At 44.5% G+C, this 18,900-nt stretch overlaps 3 protein-coding genes, 1 non-coding gene and 1 pseudogene across 5 annotated transcripts; 3 read left to right on the top strand and 2 right to left on the bottom strand.

Annotated features, from left to right (window-relative positions):
- Window positions 1-128: 128 nt before the first annotated feature.
- LOC102709272 (serine/threonine-protein kinase SAPK5) lies at window positions 129-2,050 on the bottom strand. Its single transcript, XM_006653013.3, has 4 exons — window positions 1,746-2,050; window positions 1,087-1,608; window positions 916-1,014; window positions 129-827 (listed from the first exon to the last, which is right to left on the bottom strand). Exons 1-4 carry the CDS (start codon window positions 1,863-1,865, stop codon window positions 438-440), a joined length of 1,131 nt encoding a protein of 376 aa, XP_006653076.1. The 5' UTR covers window positions 1,866-2,050; the 3' UTR covers window positions 129-437.
- A 2,958-nt stretch (window positions 2,051-5,008) lies between these two features.
- Window positions 5,009-14,254, top strand: LOC102718454 (zinc finger CCCH domain-containing protein 19-like). 2 transcript variants are annotated; one of them, XM_015836521.2, is made up of 14 exons: window positions 5,368-5,513; window positions 5,591-6,408; window positions 6,501-6,580; window positions 6,948-7,135; window positions 8,248-9,283; window positions 9,359-9,486; window positions 9,767-9,826; window positions 9,920-9,970; window positions 10,063-10,133; window positions 10,539-10,687; window positions 10,783-11,895; window positions 12,062-12,121; window positions 12,281-13,960; window positions 14,056-14,254. In XM_015836521.2, the coding sequence occupies exons 1-13, from the start codon at window positions 5,469-5,471 to the stop codon at window positions 13,354-13,356; spliced, it is 4,875 nt and encodes a 1,624-aa protein (XP_015692007.1). In that variant the 5' UTR covers window positions 5,368-5,468; the 3' UTR covers window positions 13,357-13,960; window positions 14,056-14,254. The 2 variants fall into 2 exon arrangements, with proteins under 2 accessions (XP_006653917.1, XP_015692007.1); XM_006653854.3 differs by having other exon boundaries at window positions 5,009-6,408.
- LOC121054215 lies at window positions 13,856-14,861 on the top strand (annotated as a pseudogene).
- A 368-nt stretch (window positions 14,862-15,229) lies between these two features.
- On the bottom strand, window positions 15,230-16,313 carry LOC102708990 (photosystem II 22 kDa protein 2, chloroplastic-like). Its single transcript, XM_006653012.3, has one exon. It carries the CDS (start codon window positions 16,144-16,146, stop codon window positions 15,394-15,396), a length of 753 nt encoding a protein of 250 aa, XP_006653075.1. The 5' UTR covers window positions 16,147-16,313; the 3' UTR covers window positions 15,230-15,393.
- A 653-nt stretch (window positions 16,314-16,966) lies between these two features.
- TRNAQ-UUG lies at window positions 16,967-17,038 on the top strand. Its single transcript has one exon. It is a non-coding gene; the product is annotated as a tRNA-Gln (tRNA).
- Window positions 17,039-18,900: the final 1,862 nt, after the last annotated feature.

The following is an 18,900-nucleotide window of genomic DNA, read 5'->3' as shown; positions in this document are numbered from 1 at the left end:
TTTTTTTATTATGTGGAAAGAAAGAAGAATGCTTTCACGTGCGTGGAACTGGAATCTGGGTGGAAATGAACTGCAAGAGAGGAGAGATTCTGGGATGCGATTCCTACGTCAGGTTCTCTTTTCCTGCATTACAGTGAACAATCCATCCAATGATTGTGCCCCAAAATACGGCAGATGGGTTTTGGTTCAGATTCCCCCTGCAATTACATCATGCATTGATCTCTCTCGTGTCATCACAAGCAGAGAGATGATAGTAGTAGAAGATTACATCGATGAATGCTCCCTCCTACTCTTAATCGTGAAGAGGTAGGTGATCACAAGCAGAGAGTGTCTTGTCTATCTATCCATCAATCTATCTATGGAGTATGAGAAAATGCAGTGACAATCAGTGCGCGCAGCTGAAACGATCTTGGTTGGTTGGTCAGAATAAGAGTGACTCAGATTCGGAGGCTGGCCATGTCCAGCTCCCCGCTCGCGTGGACCTCGCGTACCGTCCTCTCGTACTCGTCCTCTTCTTCTTCCTCCTCCTCCTCTGCTTCTTCCTCCTCCTCGTCGTCGGTGCCCCACCCGTAGCCGGAGACCGGCCTGTCGGGCTTGGGCACCGTCTGCGCCTCCTGCACGATCCTCATGATGTCCTCCACGCTCTGCGGCGAGAAGGCAGCAGCGGGCGCGCTGGCGCCGGCCCCGGCCCTCGTGCTGGTGCTGGCGCTGCCACTGGTTTGGTCGGCGCGGCGGTTGTAGTAGGCGGCCTGCGCCTCCTCCTTGAGCTCGCGCGGCAGGTTCTTGAGGAACCAGGGGTGGCTCTTGATCTCGCTCATGGTGATGCGCTGCATATATGCACATCCAGTTGGTTGCTGTAAATAAGCTTAATTCCTTCCTTCCTTTGAATTAACAAGAGAATAGTGGAATTAATACCTTGTATGGATTGGCGACGAAGATGCGGGAGAGGAGATGGCGGCAGGGCTGGGAGACGTGCACGTACTCGGGGATCTTGTACTGGACAGACATGATGCGCTGCAGCAGCAAGCATCCATGATCGATGCATTTAGCAAATTAATCAGCAAACAACATGAATAAGATACATACGGAGATGGTCTTCCTGAAGTTCTTGGGGTCCCTGGGGTCCTCGAAGGGGTAGGCTCCGACGAGCATGACGTAGAGGGTGACGCCGCAGGACCAGACGTCGGCGTGCTTGCCGTCGTACTCGCGGCGGGAGAGCACCTCGGGGGCGATGTAGGCGGGGGTGCCGACGGTGGACTTAGGGCGGGAGTGGAGCACGGAGGACTTGGAGTAGCCGAAGTCGCAGATCTTGAGGCGCGGCGCCGGGCTGCCGTCGAGCAGCGTGTTCTCCAGCTTGAGGTCGCGGTGGCAGATCTGCATGGCGTGGCAGTAGCTGACGCCGCACACCAGCTGCTGGAAGAAGTACCTCGCCTCGTCCTCGTGGAACCTCCCGGCCTCGCAGATGCGCTCGAATAGCTCGCCGCCGGCCGCGTACTCCATCACGATCGCCAGGTGCGTCGGCGTCACCACCACCTCCCTGAACCGGATTATGTTCGGGTGCCGCAGCGACCGGTGGTTCACGATCTCCCGGAACACGTTCTCGTCGATCTGTCCCTCTCGATCGATCGATTAATTTCCCCGACCGGTGGTTCTTCTTCTTCTTGTTGTTACTACTAGACTAACTAGCAACAAGAAGAAGCTACAAGAATCTGATTGATCGATGGATAGGGAGGTTGATTACGTACCCTGTTCCCTCTCTCGATGAACTTCATGGCGACCAGCTCGCGCGTCTCCTTGTTCCTCATCAGCTTCGCCACACCGAAGTTGCCCGCCCCGATCTCCCGAACCGGCTCGTACTTGTCCATCTTCTTCTCGTGCTTCTGCAGGAGGAAGAGGAGGAGCTGGAAGCAGGGCTGAGCAAGAGGATGACCCAAGCTAGAGAGGAGGCGGATAGAGGAAGAAGAAGAGCGAGAGGACAGGACAGGATAGGACAACACTAGCTTCCTGCAGCTATCTATTCCACCGTGACTCGGTCGGATTGCATTGCGTAATTAGTGAGCATATTTACCTAATCACCATTATTTGACCACTGCTGTTTAAGCTATGGTAGAAAGAAAGCGACCAATGCTAGCTGTACCTTTCACTCTCTTAACGGAGTACGAGCAAGTCCTTCCTTCCTTCCTTGGATGATCGACTAGAGCGATATATATATTCCGATTAATTAATGCCGCTGATCGATGTCCTAGCTAGCGAACTGTTGCATATGCCAACGGGCAACCACCACACCACATGTCCAGTCCAACACATGGATGTGGATGGCTGGCTGCAACCTTACCTGCTGTCCGCTCCACCCCTTCCCCTTCCTCACAATACACCCAGCCAGCCACATGTACACACGCACACACGAAAAAACAAATTAATATCCAGATCCAATTGATTACTAGTCACAATATATTAACTTGCTTAATTTTTACTAACACCCCTGTGTGTATATATATGTATCATGTATGTATACATATCCATTTCCCAGTATACGTACGTACATATCATGCCGTGCTGTAGTGACGAGGACAACACCCATAACCTAATTAACCCTGTCACACAGACGCATATAGTTAAATATACACATTACTAAGCTGCAAGCCCACCAACTACTATTAAAAATGTCATCCTAGCTAATTATCCAACCCCATGATCGATTATTATCTGAAGCTACCCTACCACATGCTGCTGATCGTGATCGGAACAGCTAGCTCAAGATAAAGGGTACGTACGTGGGGTCACTCAAAATATTCAGACCGACAATTCTTCCTAGGCTTAGCTATCAGGCACAGTACTGTATTTACCCAGCCAATCTGTCAGATGAGCCATGCATGGGCATGGCCGGTCGATTCAGTTCGTGTTCATGGGATGCTTCGATCTACTTGTACTTGCCATCGATCGGTACCTCAACCAGAGACCATCACATTCTAGCTCACAATTAATGCTTGTCGACTGTTAAATTGTTGCTACTAGCTAGCAGTAAGCTTGCAGCTAATCTGGCTTATCACCACGAAAAAAAAAAGGAAGGCAGATTAAAGTTTTGGATTGGTTATTTGGACTTTTGGGTTGGAGATGATGATGCATGTGCTGCGCTATGGTACGCACGACTGGCAGCATATATATATATATATATATATGGATGAATGGATCCTGCTGCTGCTGCTTTTCTTTGGTTTGCTTTACACAAGCTAGCTAGCTCTACTAGTGCTCGTCTGCCTCGCTGTCCACTTACTATGGCCTCCTGTCTAATCAGATCTTAGCTCATCATGCATGCACCCATCGATCGCTCGTGGTTAGGATCGAGTTAGGCCACCGCCCCTTTTGCCTACCTAGACTAGAGAAAAATCAATTTCCTACTTAGCTTGACATGGATATCTATTTTAACCTTGGAGCTTGTCCTTAATTTCGCTTTCCATTCCATGGCCCAACCTTAATTGGTGTCTTATAATTCGATCAGAGACGAGAAAGAGAGAGATGTGGTCAAGTCAATGGGGGAAAAAAAAATGAATGGATGCAGGCAGCTGGTAAAGAACTAGGAAAGTTTCAGTTTGGTGGCAATTAAGATTCAGTTGACATTTAACACAAAAATGAAAGCTGCACTTGCACTGCATGCAGCAGCTATAACTGAACAACTGAATTCGATCGATCGGCAGTACGTACGGTTGATTGAGCTAGTACATACAGATATCCATATATATGCGCATTAGCAAGCACTCTTGAGTTAATTGGCGTATCTATCTATCTATCTCTGGTCGGATTCGATCTGCGAAGCGAATCGTATTGAGACTTGAGAGAGATGCAGTCCATGTCTGAAACAGTGCAAAAGCATGGCCTACCAGCACACCCATAGATTCCGATCCACGCATCCAGTTTAAGCTGACAGCGATGCATCATGGCCTGCAATCTAATACTTGTATAATCGTTTACTTCAACAGTGCACCCCATATTCAGTACTGTACTACATTACAGCAAAGAGCAATGGCAATTAATCAGTGAGAACAAAGAGCTACTAGCCAGTTTAGCTAGGCAAGAACATGCGTCAATTCTGAAAGTAGCCATATTATATATTTTTTGCTTGCTTAATTGTACGTATTGCTCTAGAATTTCTGTATTGATACCAGTATATATTGGAGTAGCTCCTTCTTAAAATATAAACATTTATAAGTTGTTTACAAATAGATTAATAAAATGTTCAAGTGTTTCCCAAAATCAACTCTAAATTTAAGGTTAAAAATTTAAATATTGGCTTATAAGTATAAGCAAAAGTGAAAAGACGAGGAAGGCTTGAACATGTGTGTTTTTTTTTGTAACAATTTAGTTTGGAGTAAAACTAGTGCACTTTGGCTCTGTTTGGTAGAATTTCAAAATCCAACTTGTAGCTCCAAAGTCATACTCCAGTGCGAGCTAGTACTATGGGAAGTAATATTATGCGATTAGACATGGGGTAATCGATCCCCTAACTTTGATTCTCTGAACTAATACTCCGTACGTAGCTCTGCCTCTGTTTGATCAGACATGAGGCTTCCAAGATGGTGGCCTCCCTTTCCCTCCAACCTCGTGACGTCCATCCAAATTTAGGTGGTCTAGCCTACCCGAGGCAATTCACGGCCCACGCTCCATTCCTTCGCCTATGCTACGCACATTGATGGAGAAGTTCACTTTACATCCCTCCCTCATTGTAGGTTGATTTTCTTTTATAGCATCCCTCAACCGCAGAACTGGTTATCAAGTGTCCCTCGATTTATTGAAAGCCGTGCAAAAATCAAATCCCTCCACAGTTTTGATAGCGGGTTCATTATACGTGACCTGGTACCCGGCTTCGGCTTGTAGTTGAGGGACCATACATGTAGACGTTTTCCGCAGATGAGCAAAGAGACACGAGAGAGCCCAATTTAGAAGTGGCGTGAGGCCTGGCCCAACAAAAGTAATACTCCTACCGTCCTACTAGAGATGGATGAATCCCAATCCCTTCTCCCTACCTCCTCTCGCTCCTGAATTCCCCATCCCACTCGTTCTCGTCTCGTCGCAGACCTAGACCTAGCCGCCGCACCTCGCTCGCCGACGGCGAACCTCCCTCGCCACGCGCCGCCGCACCGCGCTCCAGCCTCCGCGAATCACGCTCCTCCTCCTCCTCCTCGTCGTTGCCAAGCTTTGTGGGTGGGTGGGGGGTTGAGCCGAACCCCCATGCCCGACGTTAGGTCTGTCCCTGGGTCGTGAGGATATGGACCGCCACATCGATGATATAGCTGAAGAAGAAGAGACTGTCGTCGGAGTTGCGGAACACCCTGCTCCGGCTGGTTTTGATGACCCCAAGGAAGATGCTGCTGGAATGCTCCTCGATGAAACTAGGGCTGCACAGGATCATCCAACGGATGACCGTGCTTCTCTCATTGGAGGTGATACCACGGTAACAGCTGCCCTTGGCGATGAGCAACATGGTCAGGATACTGCTGGTGCTGCCTGCCGTGATGGTAATAAACCCGACCTGGATGCTGCTGTTGGGGTGCATTTCGATGACATTGCTGCATCCGGGGTTGATTCCATACAGGTGGGTGCTTCCCTAATTGACGACGCTATCAATATGCTCCCTGTTGCAAGTGAACCTGGCTTTGATGACCAGGGCGAGCAGGAGATTGCTGGGGGTGGTCATGGCCAAGCTGCTGCTGGTTATGTACTTGGTGTGCAGGATGACTATCCTCAGAATACTGTCATTAAAGCTGGAGATGAAGACAGCAAAGCAGACAATGCTGATGGTGCTCCAGAAGAAGTGGACACAGTTGCTCTTACTAGAGATAACAGTGAGGAAAAAGGAGTCACCACAGCGGGTGATGGTAGCGCAGAGGGATTTCAAATGGATATGCCTACCACAACTGGAGATGAGGATGAAGAAGATGGCAAGTCTGCTCAAAATGTTGTTGAGGATACTGTCGGTGGTGCAGAAGAACTGGAAACTATAGGCCTTACTGGAGATGATAAGGCAGAAAACGAAGCTGACACAGCTGGTGATGAAAGTGCTGATGAGGAGGGCATGCAGATGGCTGCGGTTACAGCAACTGGAGACGAGGATGAAGAAGATGACAAGGCTGATGAAAATGTTGTTGAGGATGATGCTGATGTTCCAGAAGAACCTGTGGTTGGCACAGTTGGTGAGGATATCCCTGAAGAAGATGCTGCGCAGATAGATGAGGACGAGGACGATGACGACGAGCCTCCACCATTGGCAAAGAAAGGTGGGGGGCGCCGGAAGCGAGGTCGTGCATCTTCCAAGGCTCAGGTTGTGGTGAAACCATCTGTTAAGAAGAAGGATGATGAAGAAGTCTGCTTCATTTGCTTTGATGGAGGTGACCTTGTTGTTTGTGATCGTAGGTTCGTGAATGTCATGGAATATCATTCTTTCTTTATCCCAAACTATATTGCTATGTTACAATTATTGATGGTTCATTCTGTCTGCATATCAGGGGTTGTCCCAAGGCTTACCATCCTTCTTGTGTTAATCGGGATGACGAGTTCTTCAAATCAAAGGGACGTTGGAATTGTGGTATGTGGACTTGATCTGAATTTGCAGTGCCCTTACTTAGATGGTTTACCTTGGATCATGTAGACATGAGTGTTCATTTTATCAAATCCTCAAATTTTAGGTTTCATGTTTGCAATGAACCTGCTCTTTCTACATGCAGACAGCCAGCACAATTTTTTGTTATATAATATAATAGTTGATGTTAAAAATGGTCCTTTGTTAGTGGGTGATTTTTTTTATTTGTCCTTTATTTTGACAACTGAAGCTTGTGAGTAAAATTTCTGGAGTGTTAATGATGCTGGTATGTTTCTGTGATAATGATGAGATTTGTGCTTAGTCCACAGTGACTTCTTAACATACTTCTATTATATGTGCATCATTTTGTCAGGGTGGCATATTTGTAGCAACTGCCAGAAGCCTGCCCACCATATGTGTTACACATGTACCTATTCCTTATGCAAAAAATGCATAAAAGAGACAAAGTTCGTCTGTGTTAAGGGAAATAAAGGCTTCTGTGAGACATGTATGAATACCGTGATGTTGATAGAGAACAAAGAGGAGGCAACTGAGCAAATGGTAATGTTTCCTCTTTCTAAGCTTACTTAAGTCTGCTGTACCTTTTGATTTTATCCATTATCTGCATTTTTTTTCTACTTTCTAGTTTCTGTATGTCATTTATGATACCATTTTATATTTTTATGTTTTTATAATTTCCTCTATCCTAGAAATTTAACCTAGTTTTTCAGATAGTCAATCTTAATAATCAATTTGTTAAGATGCCTGCATACATTTTTGGCACTAATTATTTTTTAAGTGTTAATCTGTGCTTGATATTGTCTGTTTGACTAGTGAACTCGAATGAGTAAGCTACCTGTATAGCCTGTAGGATTCCAAAGGGTACAGCAAGAACTATTTTCTGAATGATGTCAGCCATTGCAACTTGCTTAGTTTTTTTCCATGAAATGACATTTTTACACACGATAGTTGTTAAACCTGGACTGGTGATTGAACTGGTGAGTCTGTCGGTTCATTGGTTCACTGGTCAGGCTGGTTCACCTGTTTGACCGTCGGTCCAAGAAAATAATAAAGTTTGTAGTTTTTTTTGTGTGTAGCTTTGGCTGACAACATGTTTTCAATATGCTTATTTTGTTCATACAACATGATACCCCTCTTGCTCAGATGGTTTAGATCCGCTGGTTGCCAAGCTGGAGGCTGGGGGGATCAATCTCCCCAGATCCCCATGCTCGCGTGCTCCTTCATTTTCTGGAGAAAAATGTTACCCTGTTGGAGCACTCTGGCTTTCTCCTGGTTCTGCATAAAACCGTACGGTTTGACCAGTTTTTTCTGGTTTGATTGCATGCCTGGTCTTTTAGTTGAACCAGACTGGAGTGGGCGCTGGTTCTGGTTGGACCACCGGTCCGGTTTTAACAACTATGCTATACACTACTCGCACCAACAATATAATAATCAACACTTTGGATGTGCTATATTTGTATTGTGCACACCTATGATCATTGTTGAGATATGCAGTTTTGCTGATTTCAATCAATACTTCGGCACTTATAATAAACAGCAATATTGTATGTTTGTATTCTTATTTCCCTCTACGCTGTGCTCTACACTGCGAAAATGCTAACCTAGTAAACTTTGTAAACATGTGTTATTTATAATAAAAATTTCTTTAACAGGATGTAGATTTTGATGACAAAACAAGCTGGTGGTATTTGTTCAAGGATTATTGGTTGAATTTGAAAACAAAATTACCATTGACATTTGAAGAAATATCAACAGCCAAATCTCAAAAGAATGGTTCTTCATCTGTTATTCATGACAATGATCTCAGTGAGCCGCTTGATACTAATGAAGAAGAAGAGGGTAATTCAGACAGTTCATCTGTGCGCCATCTAGAAAGCAATTCAAAGAGAAAGGGAAGGAAGAGATCAAAGCAAGCTGCTAATGATGACAGCTCTGTAGGAAAAGATGGCGCTAGGAAATCTACAAAGCGAGGGCTATCAGGTGGCCGTGATGCTAAGAGTTCTTCTGGGAGAAAGGTTAGAAAATTATCCAAGCGTGCTTTGAGCACTGATCATCGACCAAGAGAATCTGAAAGTGTAGGGACATCTACATCGTCAGCTGAAGAAAGCAGTTGGGCTTCGAAGGAGCTATTGGACTTTGTAGCAAATATGAAAAATGGTGACAAATCTGTCCTGTCTCAATTTGATGTCCAATCCCTCTTACTTGAATATATCAAACGTGAAAATCTCCGGGATCCTCGCCGGAAAAGTCAGATAATTTGTGATTCTTTGCTCAAAAGTCTTTTTGGGAAAACACGAGTTGGCCATTTTGAGATGCTGAAGCTTCTTGAATCCCATTTCCTCATGAGTGAGGTCTCGCCAGTTGAAATTGATGACAACCATGGTGGTGTTGTGGACCCTGACCCTAGCGTAGATGCTGATGGCCACAGTGAAGCATCAATTGTGATGAGCTCAGAAAAAAGAAAAAGATCCCGCAAGTATGATCAGAAAGCTCTGCAATCGAACTTTGATGACTACGCAGCAATAGATAACCATAACATTAGTTTAATGTACCTGCGTCGCAACCTGTTGGAAGAGTTGATCAGTGATGTTGACACATTTGATGAGAAAGTTCTTGGGTCGTTTGTCAGAATAAGAATATCTGGAACAGGTCAAAGGCAAGACATCTATCGACTTGTGCAAATTGTTGGTAAGATATGACACTTCCAAACTAATTTGGTTGGTTTTAGCTTCATGACACTGATTTTCCCATATCTGTGTGCAGGGACAGGAACAGCGCCGGAGCAGTATAAATGTGGGAAAAAGTCAACTGATATAACACTAGAGATTCTAAACTTGGACAAGAGAGAGGTTATTACTATTGATATAACCTCAAATCAAGAGTTCACTGAGGTATTTTCATTTTCAACATGGGCATTTTTACTGTTCGCTTACTGTTCACTCAAACTTAATAGTCTCAACAGTTGCATGTAAATGTTCTAAACTAAGTCTATAGTTTTATTTTCACTTTGTATACTGTCAGCTAGTAATAAATCTGATACAAGTCACACAACATGATCATGTAACTGTAGTTTATATCTACAAGCATTCTTTCAACAAGCAAATGTAGTACTGTTCTCTTTGATTCACATGATGTGCATTTCCTGATTTCCTCTTGCTTATCTTGTTCCAGGAGGAATGCAAACGCTTACGGCAAAGTATAAAGTGTGGATTCATTCCAAGGCTGACAGTGGTAATGTTATTTTATTACTATACAATGTCTTGTGTGCCATTTTTGTGGCATATCTGCACTTGTTTGCTGTTTCTAAGTTATCTTGCCCTTCAGGGAGAAGTTTATGAGAAGGCAAAGGTTCTACAATCTCTCAAAGTCAATGATGTAAGCAATTAACACCGAATGAACATTCATACTTTTCTGTATCGTATAGCTATCATTTCTCAATTCTCTATTACCTATTATAAAATCTGCAGTGGATCGAAAGTGAAAAGATGCGGCTTGGGCACCTTCGTGACCGTGCAAGCGATATGGGCCGTAGAAAAGAATATCCTTCACCATGTCATTCTTTTGTATATCTCCATTTATCTATCTCTGTAGTTAATGGTAATAGGTACTTAAAATTGAATTGATTCCCCCCTCCCCTATATATTGGTGTTCAGTATGTAGAGGGGTAGCTGTTTGTTTTATTATTTTTCAGTTTTAACTGCGGGTTTTTGATCATATGGTGGTGCCAAAAAATAAACACATTATATTGTGAAGGTGATCATAAGTTCAATGGCACCTATTTTTATAAAACTAGCTCATGCACTTCTAAGCATATTAATGCTTAATTAATCCTGCAATGACTATATGTAGACAGGTCATTGGTAGACATTGGTCCTTTATGCAGTGCATAACTTTTTCTCTTGTTAAATGGAAATTCAGCTTGTTTTTCTTAACTAGTATTTACGCTTAGAGAATGTGTAGAGAAGCTGAAGCTTCTAAGTACTCCAGAAGAGCGTGCTCGTAGGCTAAATGAAGAACCTGAAGTACATGCTGACCATACCATGGACCCGGATTATGAATCTCCGGAGGAACAGGAGCAGGATACTGAAAGAAGTACTTTACTTTTTCTTGCTTCCTCCCCTAACAGTCATTTTCGATCCATACAGTCTTGCTCATCAGACATCTCACTCTTGTTTTGCTATTCACAGGCAGCTTCAACAAGTCAAGAGGTTCTTTCTTTAGGAAAGATGCTAATCCTGTATCTCCAGGTAAAGGAGAGGGTAGGAGTCCTTCACAAAGAGATTTAAAAACCAACTGGGATTCTAACCGAAACACATGGGGTGAATCCAGTACATCTATCGAGTCACCCCTTGGACGCAGACCTGCATTTTCTTCTCACAGTGAAAGTGCTGGTTATACAAGTAAATCAGAGAGCCCAAACATTGGTTCACATACAGTGAAAGTGGGGGCTACTGCTGGAGCTCCACATGGTAGTTCATCTGAAACTTTAGGAGCCAATGTAGTGTCAGGGGGAACACAAGTATCACAGTCAGCTATTAACGAGTCTGAAAAAATCTGGCAGTACACGGATCCTACTGGTAAAATCCAGGGTCCTTTCTCAATATTGCAGTTGAGGAAATGGAACAGCAGTGGGTACTTCCCTCCTAATTTAAAAATATGGAAGTCTACTGAGAAGCAGGATGATTCAATATTATTGTCAGATGCTTTGACTGGGAAGTTTGAGAAAGACCTACCTCCATGGGAACCACCAGTTGGAAGCAGCTCAGATATTGACACTAGGCCTCGTAGTGATCACCTTCTTGAGGAAGGCATGAGAGCTGGACAACAGTCTTCAAAATCAGCAGTTCTAAATAACTCACAATCTTTCTCAGGCAGGGTTGGTCAGGTGAATGATATGACAAATCTTGGACCAGCCACTATCCAATCTAGTACGCAAGGTTATTATGGAATGCATAACTCTCAAGCAGCTTATGCAGTCCAACAATCTATTCCTGGAAGTACTGGAAGTTGGAACACACCCTCAAGTCAGTTTGGAACTACAATAAATCCTATAACTCTAACTCTATCTCAGCCTACTGTGGGAGGCTTAGCAGTTGGACAAAATGCAGCTGTAGGAAGTGTAAGTCAGCTAACTCCTGTACCAGGTCCTGCTTCAGTGAGTGCAGAAGTTATTTCACAACCACAGTCTCAGAACCAGATAGCATCTTTTTTATCACAAAGTGATGGCAGATCAACTGATGGAAATGATTCAAAGTTGGTGGAAGATGCTTCACATGAAAGGACGAGGTCATTGGGTGAAGGTAGGCCCTAAGGAAGGTTTACATTGTTTAATAACACAAGGAAAAATATCTTACATATGACAGATTTATACACCTTTTTAAATGAATGGTAATAGGTTGAAATATATAAATTGCAGCAAAAGAATTATTTCAATTTGGCCTAAACATTCAGTTTGGTTCTTGACAGATGCTGGACTAGCAGGTGCACAGGCTGGAGCAGTTCAATCAAACGCTCAGCAACTTGAAGGTATTAGCTCAATGTTTGTTCAATGTTTATCCCACGTTCTCTTTCACTATGTTGGCTTGTTTCCATCGGTTCCAAAACAATGCTTTAATCTCGAACCAACTCTTGTTCAATGAAAATTATGGTTCAAGTACCTAACCACACTGATGGCATCACCTGCAGATACGAGGAACCAGTTACAAACTGATGCTTCCAACTTGGTAAAGCCATTTCAGCTGATATCAACATCTGCTGAAGCAGTGCAGCCGTCGTCCACAACCATGGCTGGTGGTGATAATCAAAACAGTGGTTGGACACAAATGTCCAGCACATCTGGCCAACCTCAGGTGGCTGGAAATATGACCTGGGGAACTACCCTTCAAGGTAATGCAAACATGGGTTGGGGAATGATGGGACAGAACAACATGAACATGTCTTGGGGAGGACCAGCACAAAGCGCCACAGGCTACAACATGGGTTTGACTATGCAAGCACAGACGAATGCAGTTCCAAACATGGGCTGGGTTACACCAAATCCAGGAAACACCAATATGAATATGATCTGGGCTGCAACTCAAGGCCAAGGCACTCCAAATGCAGCGGCTATGGTGGGAACTCAGATGCAAGGAGTTGCAATGGCCCCATGGGGAACCATTGCACAAGGAAATACAAATTCTTATCCTGGTTGGGGGCCCCAAGTTGGAAACATGAACCAAAATGCTGGATGGGTTGCTCCGGTGCAGGGGAATCCAGGACCCAGTACTGGAAATGGGACAGGCCAAGGTAATAACAATATGAACTGGAATGCACCAAGCGGGAACCCAAATTGGAATAATCAGCAACGAGACAATGGAGGCAGGCATTCTGGGCATGGTGGTGATTTTAATGGTGGTGACTCGGGTGGGAGGTCATGGAGGTCGCAGTCAGGTGGTGATGGAGGATCGTGGGGGCATAGAAGAGGGGTCTGCTTTGCTTTCCTCGACAATGGATACTGCAGGAAAGGTGAAAACTGCAGATATTCCCATTCAGTACCAAATGATGGATATCCATCAAGAAACGATCGTCACTTTGATAGGCAAAATTCAGGCAACGAGAGACGATATGACAGGCAAAATGAGAGGGCTGATCGGCAGTTTGATCGGCAATCTTCAGGCAACGAGAGGCATGATGATAGGCACAACAGCAGGGATAATGACAGGCATGACGACAGGCATGATGACAGGCAGGCTGATAGGTCACAATCAAGAGAGAGGCAGTAGAGAGCTGTTTTCAGTTTCATCTGTTGTATCTCCCTCCATTTTGTTGTATCTGCAGTAGACACACATGCATGTTTCTGAACCCGGTGCATTGTAGCCAGTTGCATAACCTCTGAATTGCCATGTAGAACAGTTGTACTTATAAATCATGTGCATCCTACCCTTCTGTTTTCTTGCTTAGAAACAAGTAATACATTCTGAATAAATCCTTGTGTTAGGTAGGAAAAAAATGGGGGACTGAAAGGCCCTGGTGATATGCTCCAACCGTTTTACGCTGCTGGGGATGCTTGTTGTACACAATAGTTTTGTATTGAGATTATTGTGTCGGTTCTGGGTTTGTAGGCCGTTCCCATTCCTTAGTTCTGCTTGCAATCTGGCGTTTCAGATGCTGTTTTTTTTTTATCAGTTCTCGATTTGTTGGACGTTGGCGTTGTCGTTGCACTGCTGTAAATACTTCTGGCATGTGCTCTGTCTTCTAAATTAATTACTTTTGTGTACGTTCATGATCTTATACAGGAGGGGTATAGAAGCATTCAATGTGGCATCCAGTCCATGAGGCCAAGCTCAAAACAGATAATTCGACTTTGCTAGATTGAGAATTGAAAAGGTTAACCAATTGATGATCTTTGTACTGAAACATATGGAGGATTTGCCTCTTGTGCAAAAATGGTAGATTGACCTTTTTTTTATGGTCTCCTGCAGTGCTCTCTTTGTGATCTAAATGTGAGGGTTCACTTGAAGCTGGGAAATCTCCGTTCTCCGTTAAAGTGTTGAGAATTCATGTGCTAAAATAGACCAATCAGTTTTGAGAAGACTGCAGGTCTCAGAAATCTGGCAGCTTGCTTCTTTTCTTTGTTGCATCTGAGATTGATGACCTTAACCTTTCACATTAGTACCTGAAACTCAAGGTCCTACTGATGTGCACGCTTCGAGGTGTTGGTTGCCACGAAAACATAATGATATTCCAAGGGATAGTGTTGCTAGAGAAAACCATGGAGAATCAAATGCTGTTGATAGACATTGCAAACAGAGCGCTGGTACCAACATTGCATTGCAATCACCATCAGCAGTAGTTTCCGTACCTAATGCAGGGCATACTTCGGGCGTTGAGGTGCTAGAAGAAGTGATTAACTATGTTAGCCGGCACAGAACAGAAGGGTTTTGAGTTCTGGACTCTGGATTTCAATAGAAGTTACTTGTCAATGAGAGCCAAATTGTAGCTGCTATTGTTGTGCTTTCTGCTTCAATAGATGAGGTTATGCTTATACAGTGGTTTGTTTTGCCACACTACCCCGTCTTTATTGGTGCTATATTATAAACACCTCAGCATTGTCAACGGTGAAAATGATCCAGCACATACGCTTCGAGGCTCCTCCGACAACAATTCAACTGAGCCTGTTGCAAGTGCATCAGAGCGTCCAAACACGAATTGAAATGCCGTGCTCGCTAAATCGCTAATCCAAGGTTGTGCCTCTTTTACATTAAAATTGCTCCTATGGGATCTGTAAAATGGTTTCAGGTTCCTACTTGCTGGTTTAGTTACTCTTCTTTTAGTTGTGTCGCCATACTAGCCTGTGTTCAACGTCTTGTGTTCTTAGACTGGGAAAATTGTTAATAAGATATAAGCTAAGTTAGGGTATAATATTTGATTTTATCATATCTCTGAAGCATTTCTGTATGATTATTGCAAGGAACACCATTACTACAATGTTCATTTACACATGTTCGCAATGTCGCTATTAGTAAAAGATGAATGCACACATACTACTAGTTTTATATGGGCCGAATACGTTCTATATTCTTGGCTGGGAGGAAAATGCGAGCAGGAAATTTATCTGGCAAAACATAAATTTCACGGGGCAGGCACCACACAAACAAAACAAATATCGGAATCTTCACAACAACTAACCTCAGTTGCACGTACACACCATCACTATAGCACATATTGCGACAAATGCACTGACTATTATATGATACTAGTGCAGAATACTAATAATATAAATACATTTAATGATTGTATAAGTAGAATTTTATAGTCGTCTATTGGTCTTGGTCGTTGTCGGTGACGAACTTGCCGGTTCCCGGGTTGATGGCGGCGAAGAAGAAGAAGAGGATGCTGAAGAGGAGGAGCGGCTCGATCTCGTTGACGGGGACGCCCGTCTCGATGTTGAGCTGCGCCAGGGCGCCCTTGCCGGTGATGATCTCGCCGATGAGGGAGAAGGCGATGCCGAGCTGCGCGAGGCGGCCCACGAAGAGCTCGTTGGCCTTGGTGAAGCCGAAGAGCGGGCCGCCCTCGCGGAGCCCCAGCGCCGCCCTGAAGCCCTTCCCCGGCGGGATGACGGCGCGCTCGATCCCGGTGGCGTCGTCCACGAAGCGACCGCGGTCGCCCAGCGCCCCGATGGCTCCCAGCAGCGTGAAGAGGATGAAGAAGAGCAGCAGCGGCTCTGCCTCGTAGATGGGGATGCCCGTCTCCAGGTTGAGCTGCGCCAGGATGCCCTTCCCGGTCACCGCCTCGCCAAGGAGCGACGCCGCGAAGCCCAGCATGGCCACCCTGCCCACGAACAGCTCGTTCTCCTTGGTGAACCCGATGCCGCCCGACGTCCCGAAGATGCCGTCCTCCACCGCCACCTTCTGCCTCTTCGCCGGTGCCGGTGCCGCCTTGCTCCTGCTCTTGAACGCCGCCACCACCACCATCACCTGCCTCCTCCTCCCCCTCATCATCATCTGCTTCTCTCCCCACGACGGCCGCCCACACACCACCATCGGCATCGCCTGCTGCATATACATATACATATTCTTCTTTCTTTCTTTCTTTCTTGGTACGTACGCGCGTACAATGCAATATATACAATGTTTGATGGATCGATCAAAGTAAGTAATGAGGAGCTGATCACTAGTCACTAGTAGCACAGATGAAGGATCGATCGATATGGCTTCTCCAGTGAGTCCCCCGAGGCTTTAATATATAGTGCACTTGCACTTCCAAGTGCAGTGTGCAGTAAGGGATGAGGCAGTGAGCAGCAGCAAGGGTTACGAAGCGGCCACGTCGCTCGCTCGCTTGGGATCCATCGCCATCGACTGGCCGCTACTCCTACGATCATTCATCAATCAGCACTGCCACTGTACCTACAACCAGGTACTCCTCCCCTGCTGTCGCAACATGTGCTTCAGTTCTATGGCTGGGAGGACTGAGATTTCCTTGTCCACAAATTTTGGAAGCAAACAGACATTTTCGCATCCAGAAGGTTCCTGATCGATTGGCAACCGACCGACCGATCCAGAAGATGAATTTCCGAAGCTACTGGGAGTGGAGTGGAGTGGAGTGTAGATCACAAGGCCGTGCACTTGTCTCATCGCTGAGCGCTCAAAGTTCAGAGCAGCTGTACTTACGTGTATGTATAACCAAGTCCAAGTCGTCCTGTTTTGGAACACACTAACTCTTGGCTACTTGCAATAATTCTTCTTCCTACGGCGCTCTCCTGCCTCCTCCAAACAAAATCAAAACACTTTTCCTTTTCTGCCGAACGACTGCACTACTATTCTGATTTTGCCTACGCCTGCATTTTGCTGCAAAAATTAATTTGTAGCTTGTTCACAGGTACCAAACAAAATTGGTTCCATGGTGTAGTGGTTAGCACTCCAGACTTTGAATCTGGCGACCTGGGTTCGAATCCCGGTGGGACCTTTTTTTATTTTCTCTCTCTTTCGTTCTCCTTTCAAAAGGTAAAATCATGCAAGGATGATGTCCCATTTATAATTGATTTAGTAGATTTTTCTTCATTTTGAAGGGCCTCGTCTATATCTCGTTTATGGGAGAGTGTATACATTTGGTTTGGTACTTATATCTTGAAAAAAAATTCCAACGGGGAGAGATACATAGATCAAAGTAACAAACCGCATCCGATAATGCGATGGTGCAACCGTGTGTATTGCCTGTGTTTAAAAATAGGGAAATATTAATAATTATTCCCAAGTAGTAGTAATAAAAAAGCGAAAGCATAATGAGAATTTTCTAGTAGAGAAAAGTAGAGTGGAAGAGATTAAAGACAACATTGTGTATATAAATAGGGAGGGAGGCAAGAGATGGGCCAGTAAAGAAGGGGGAGGGAAGGGAAGAAAGCAAGTAGTAGTCAAATTGAAGTCAACCAACAACCATTGTCTCTTCTTCGGTTCCTCCTCTAAACCCTAAACAAACCTCCATCCTTTCTATGACTATGACACTCTCATCTGTTGCTCCTTCTCTTACACCAATGTCGTTTGACCCCCTAATCCAGCTTGTGTGCACCATCCTGCCCTTAAGCCTCTTCGTTCTTGGTTTCTCATGTCTATTACCTCCTTACCAGCCACGCCGAACAATGTGTCCACCCCTCTCCTAGACCTACTCCTACCGACCCACAAACTCTTTCTCTGCTCGGTCACCATCATCCACCTCACTGCAAGAATTTCCTTTTGAGTTATCCCAAACATAAGCTAATTGCAAGACGGTGAAATTAACTCCAAGCTCGTTACAATGTTCTCAATGGGTGATGTAGTGTCCGTAGCAATGTCTATATTCACAATTGTAGTATTAACTTTCACAATCCATAGTTTCCATAAGTGGTGCTAACACTAAATATTGACTTGTCTTCTTAGTTTCTCTCCACATAATTGGTCATATTATTTTGGAAATGTGTTAGACATTTCTTCTCCCAAACCACCAATGTAATACATGATATCATGCATGCTCTCTTACAATTTATAGTCTTGGTAAAAAAAGGATAGCAATATAAAATTATCTAGCCTTCGAGATCACACGGAGTGCTTGCGCAGTTGGTGGTCGTAACTCGTAAGCATATGTAGGAGGTGCCTAGTTTGACTCCCATGCCATGCATGCCTCACCAAACTTTTGTAGAACTGGCCCTGACTAGTTGTGGACAACCCCTAGTCTTGAGCTACTTTGATTGGTCTTAATAATTGTTGTGTCAGGTGTCATTGACTGGCGCATTTCCTTCTAAATGCTGTTGAGTCAAGTATCATCGACTGGACCGATTCGATCTTAATAATTTTCGAGCCATGTGTCACCGTTAGATTGGCTTGGTCTTAGTAAATGTTATGCAAGGTGTCATCGTTTATAGCCTGGTTCAATCTTATTGTTTTGTTAGGTATCATCCACTGGACATGTTGTCTATACTTGATTATGTTAGCTGTGTAAATGATGTCATGCTATTTATTGAATTTATTTTCTATTGCCTATAAACTATTTTTAAAATGTCCTAGTTGTAAAACGGTGGCGTATGTGTAAAGCCGCCCGACTAGTTGTGAACAACACCAACTGGCAGGTGTTGGTTTTGGTTTTGGTTTTCCCTGGTCGAAGCAGTGAGCCAGTTCAATCTTAATAATGATGTGCCAGGTGTCACCAACTGGCCTGGCTCAAATCTAAATGACTATCGTGCCTGGTGTCATCCATTGGATTAGTTTGGCATCAATAAGTATTGTGCCTTGTATTATCGACTTGCCTGTTTCGGTTCTAATAGCTGTTGTGTCAGGTGTCATCCACTAGACTTACTA

This window comes from Oryza brachyantha, chromosome 4 (genome assembly GCF_000231095.2).
Source record: "Oryza brachyantha chromosome 4, ObraRS2, whole genome shotgun sequence".
Classification (NCBI taxonomy): domain Eukaryota; kingdom Viridiplantae; phylum Streptophyta; class Magnoliopsida; order Poales; family Poaceae; genus Oryza; species Oryza brachyantha.
The sequence above is the reverse complement of the archived record's forward strand: the minus strand, read 5'-3'. Positions and strand labels throughout refer to the sequence as shown.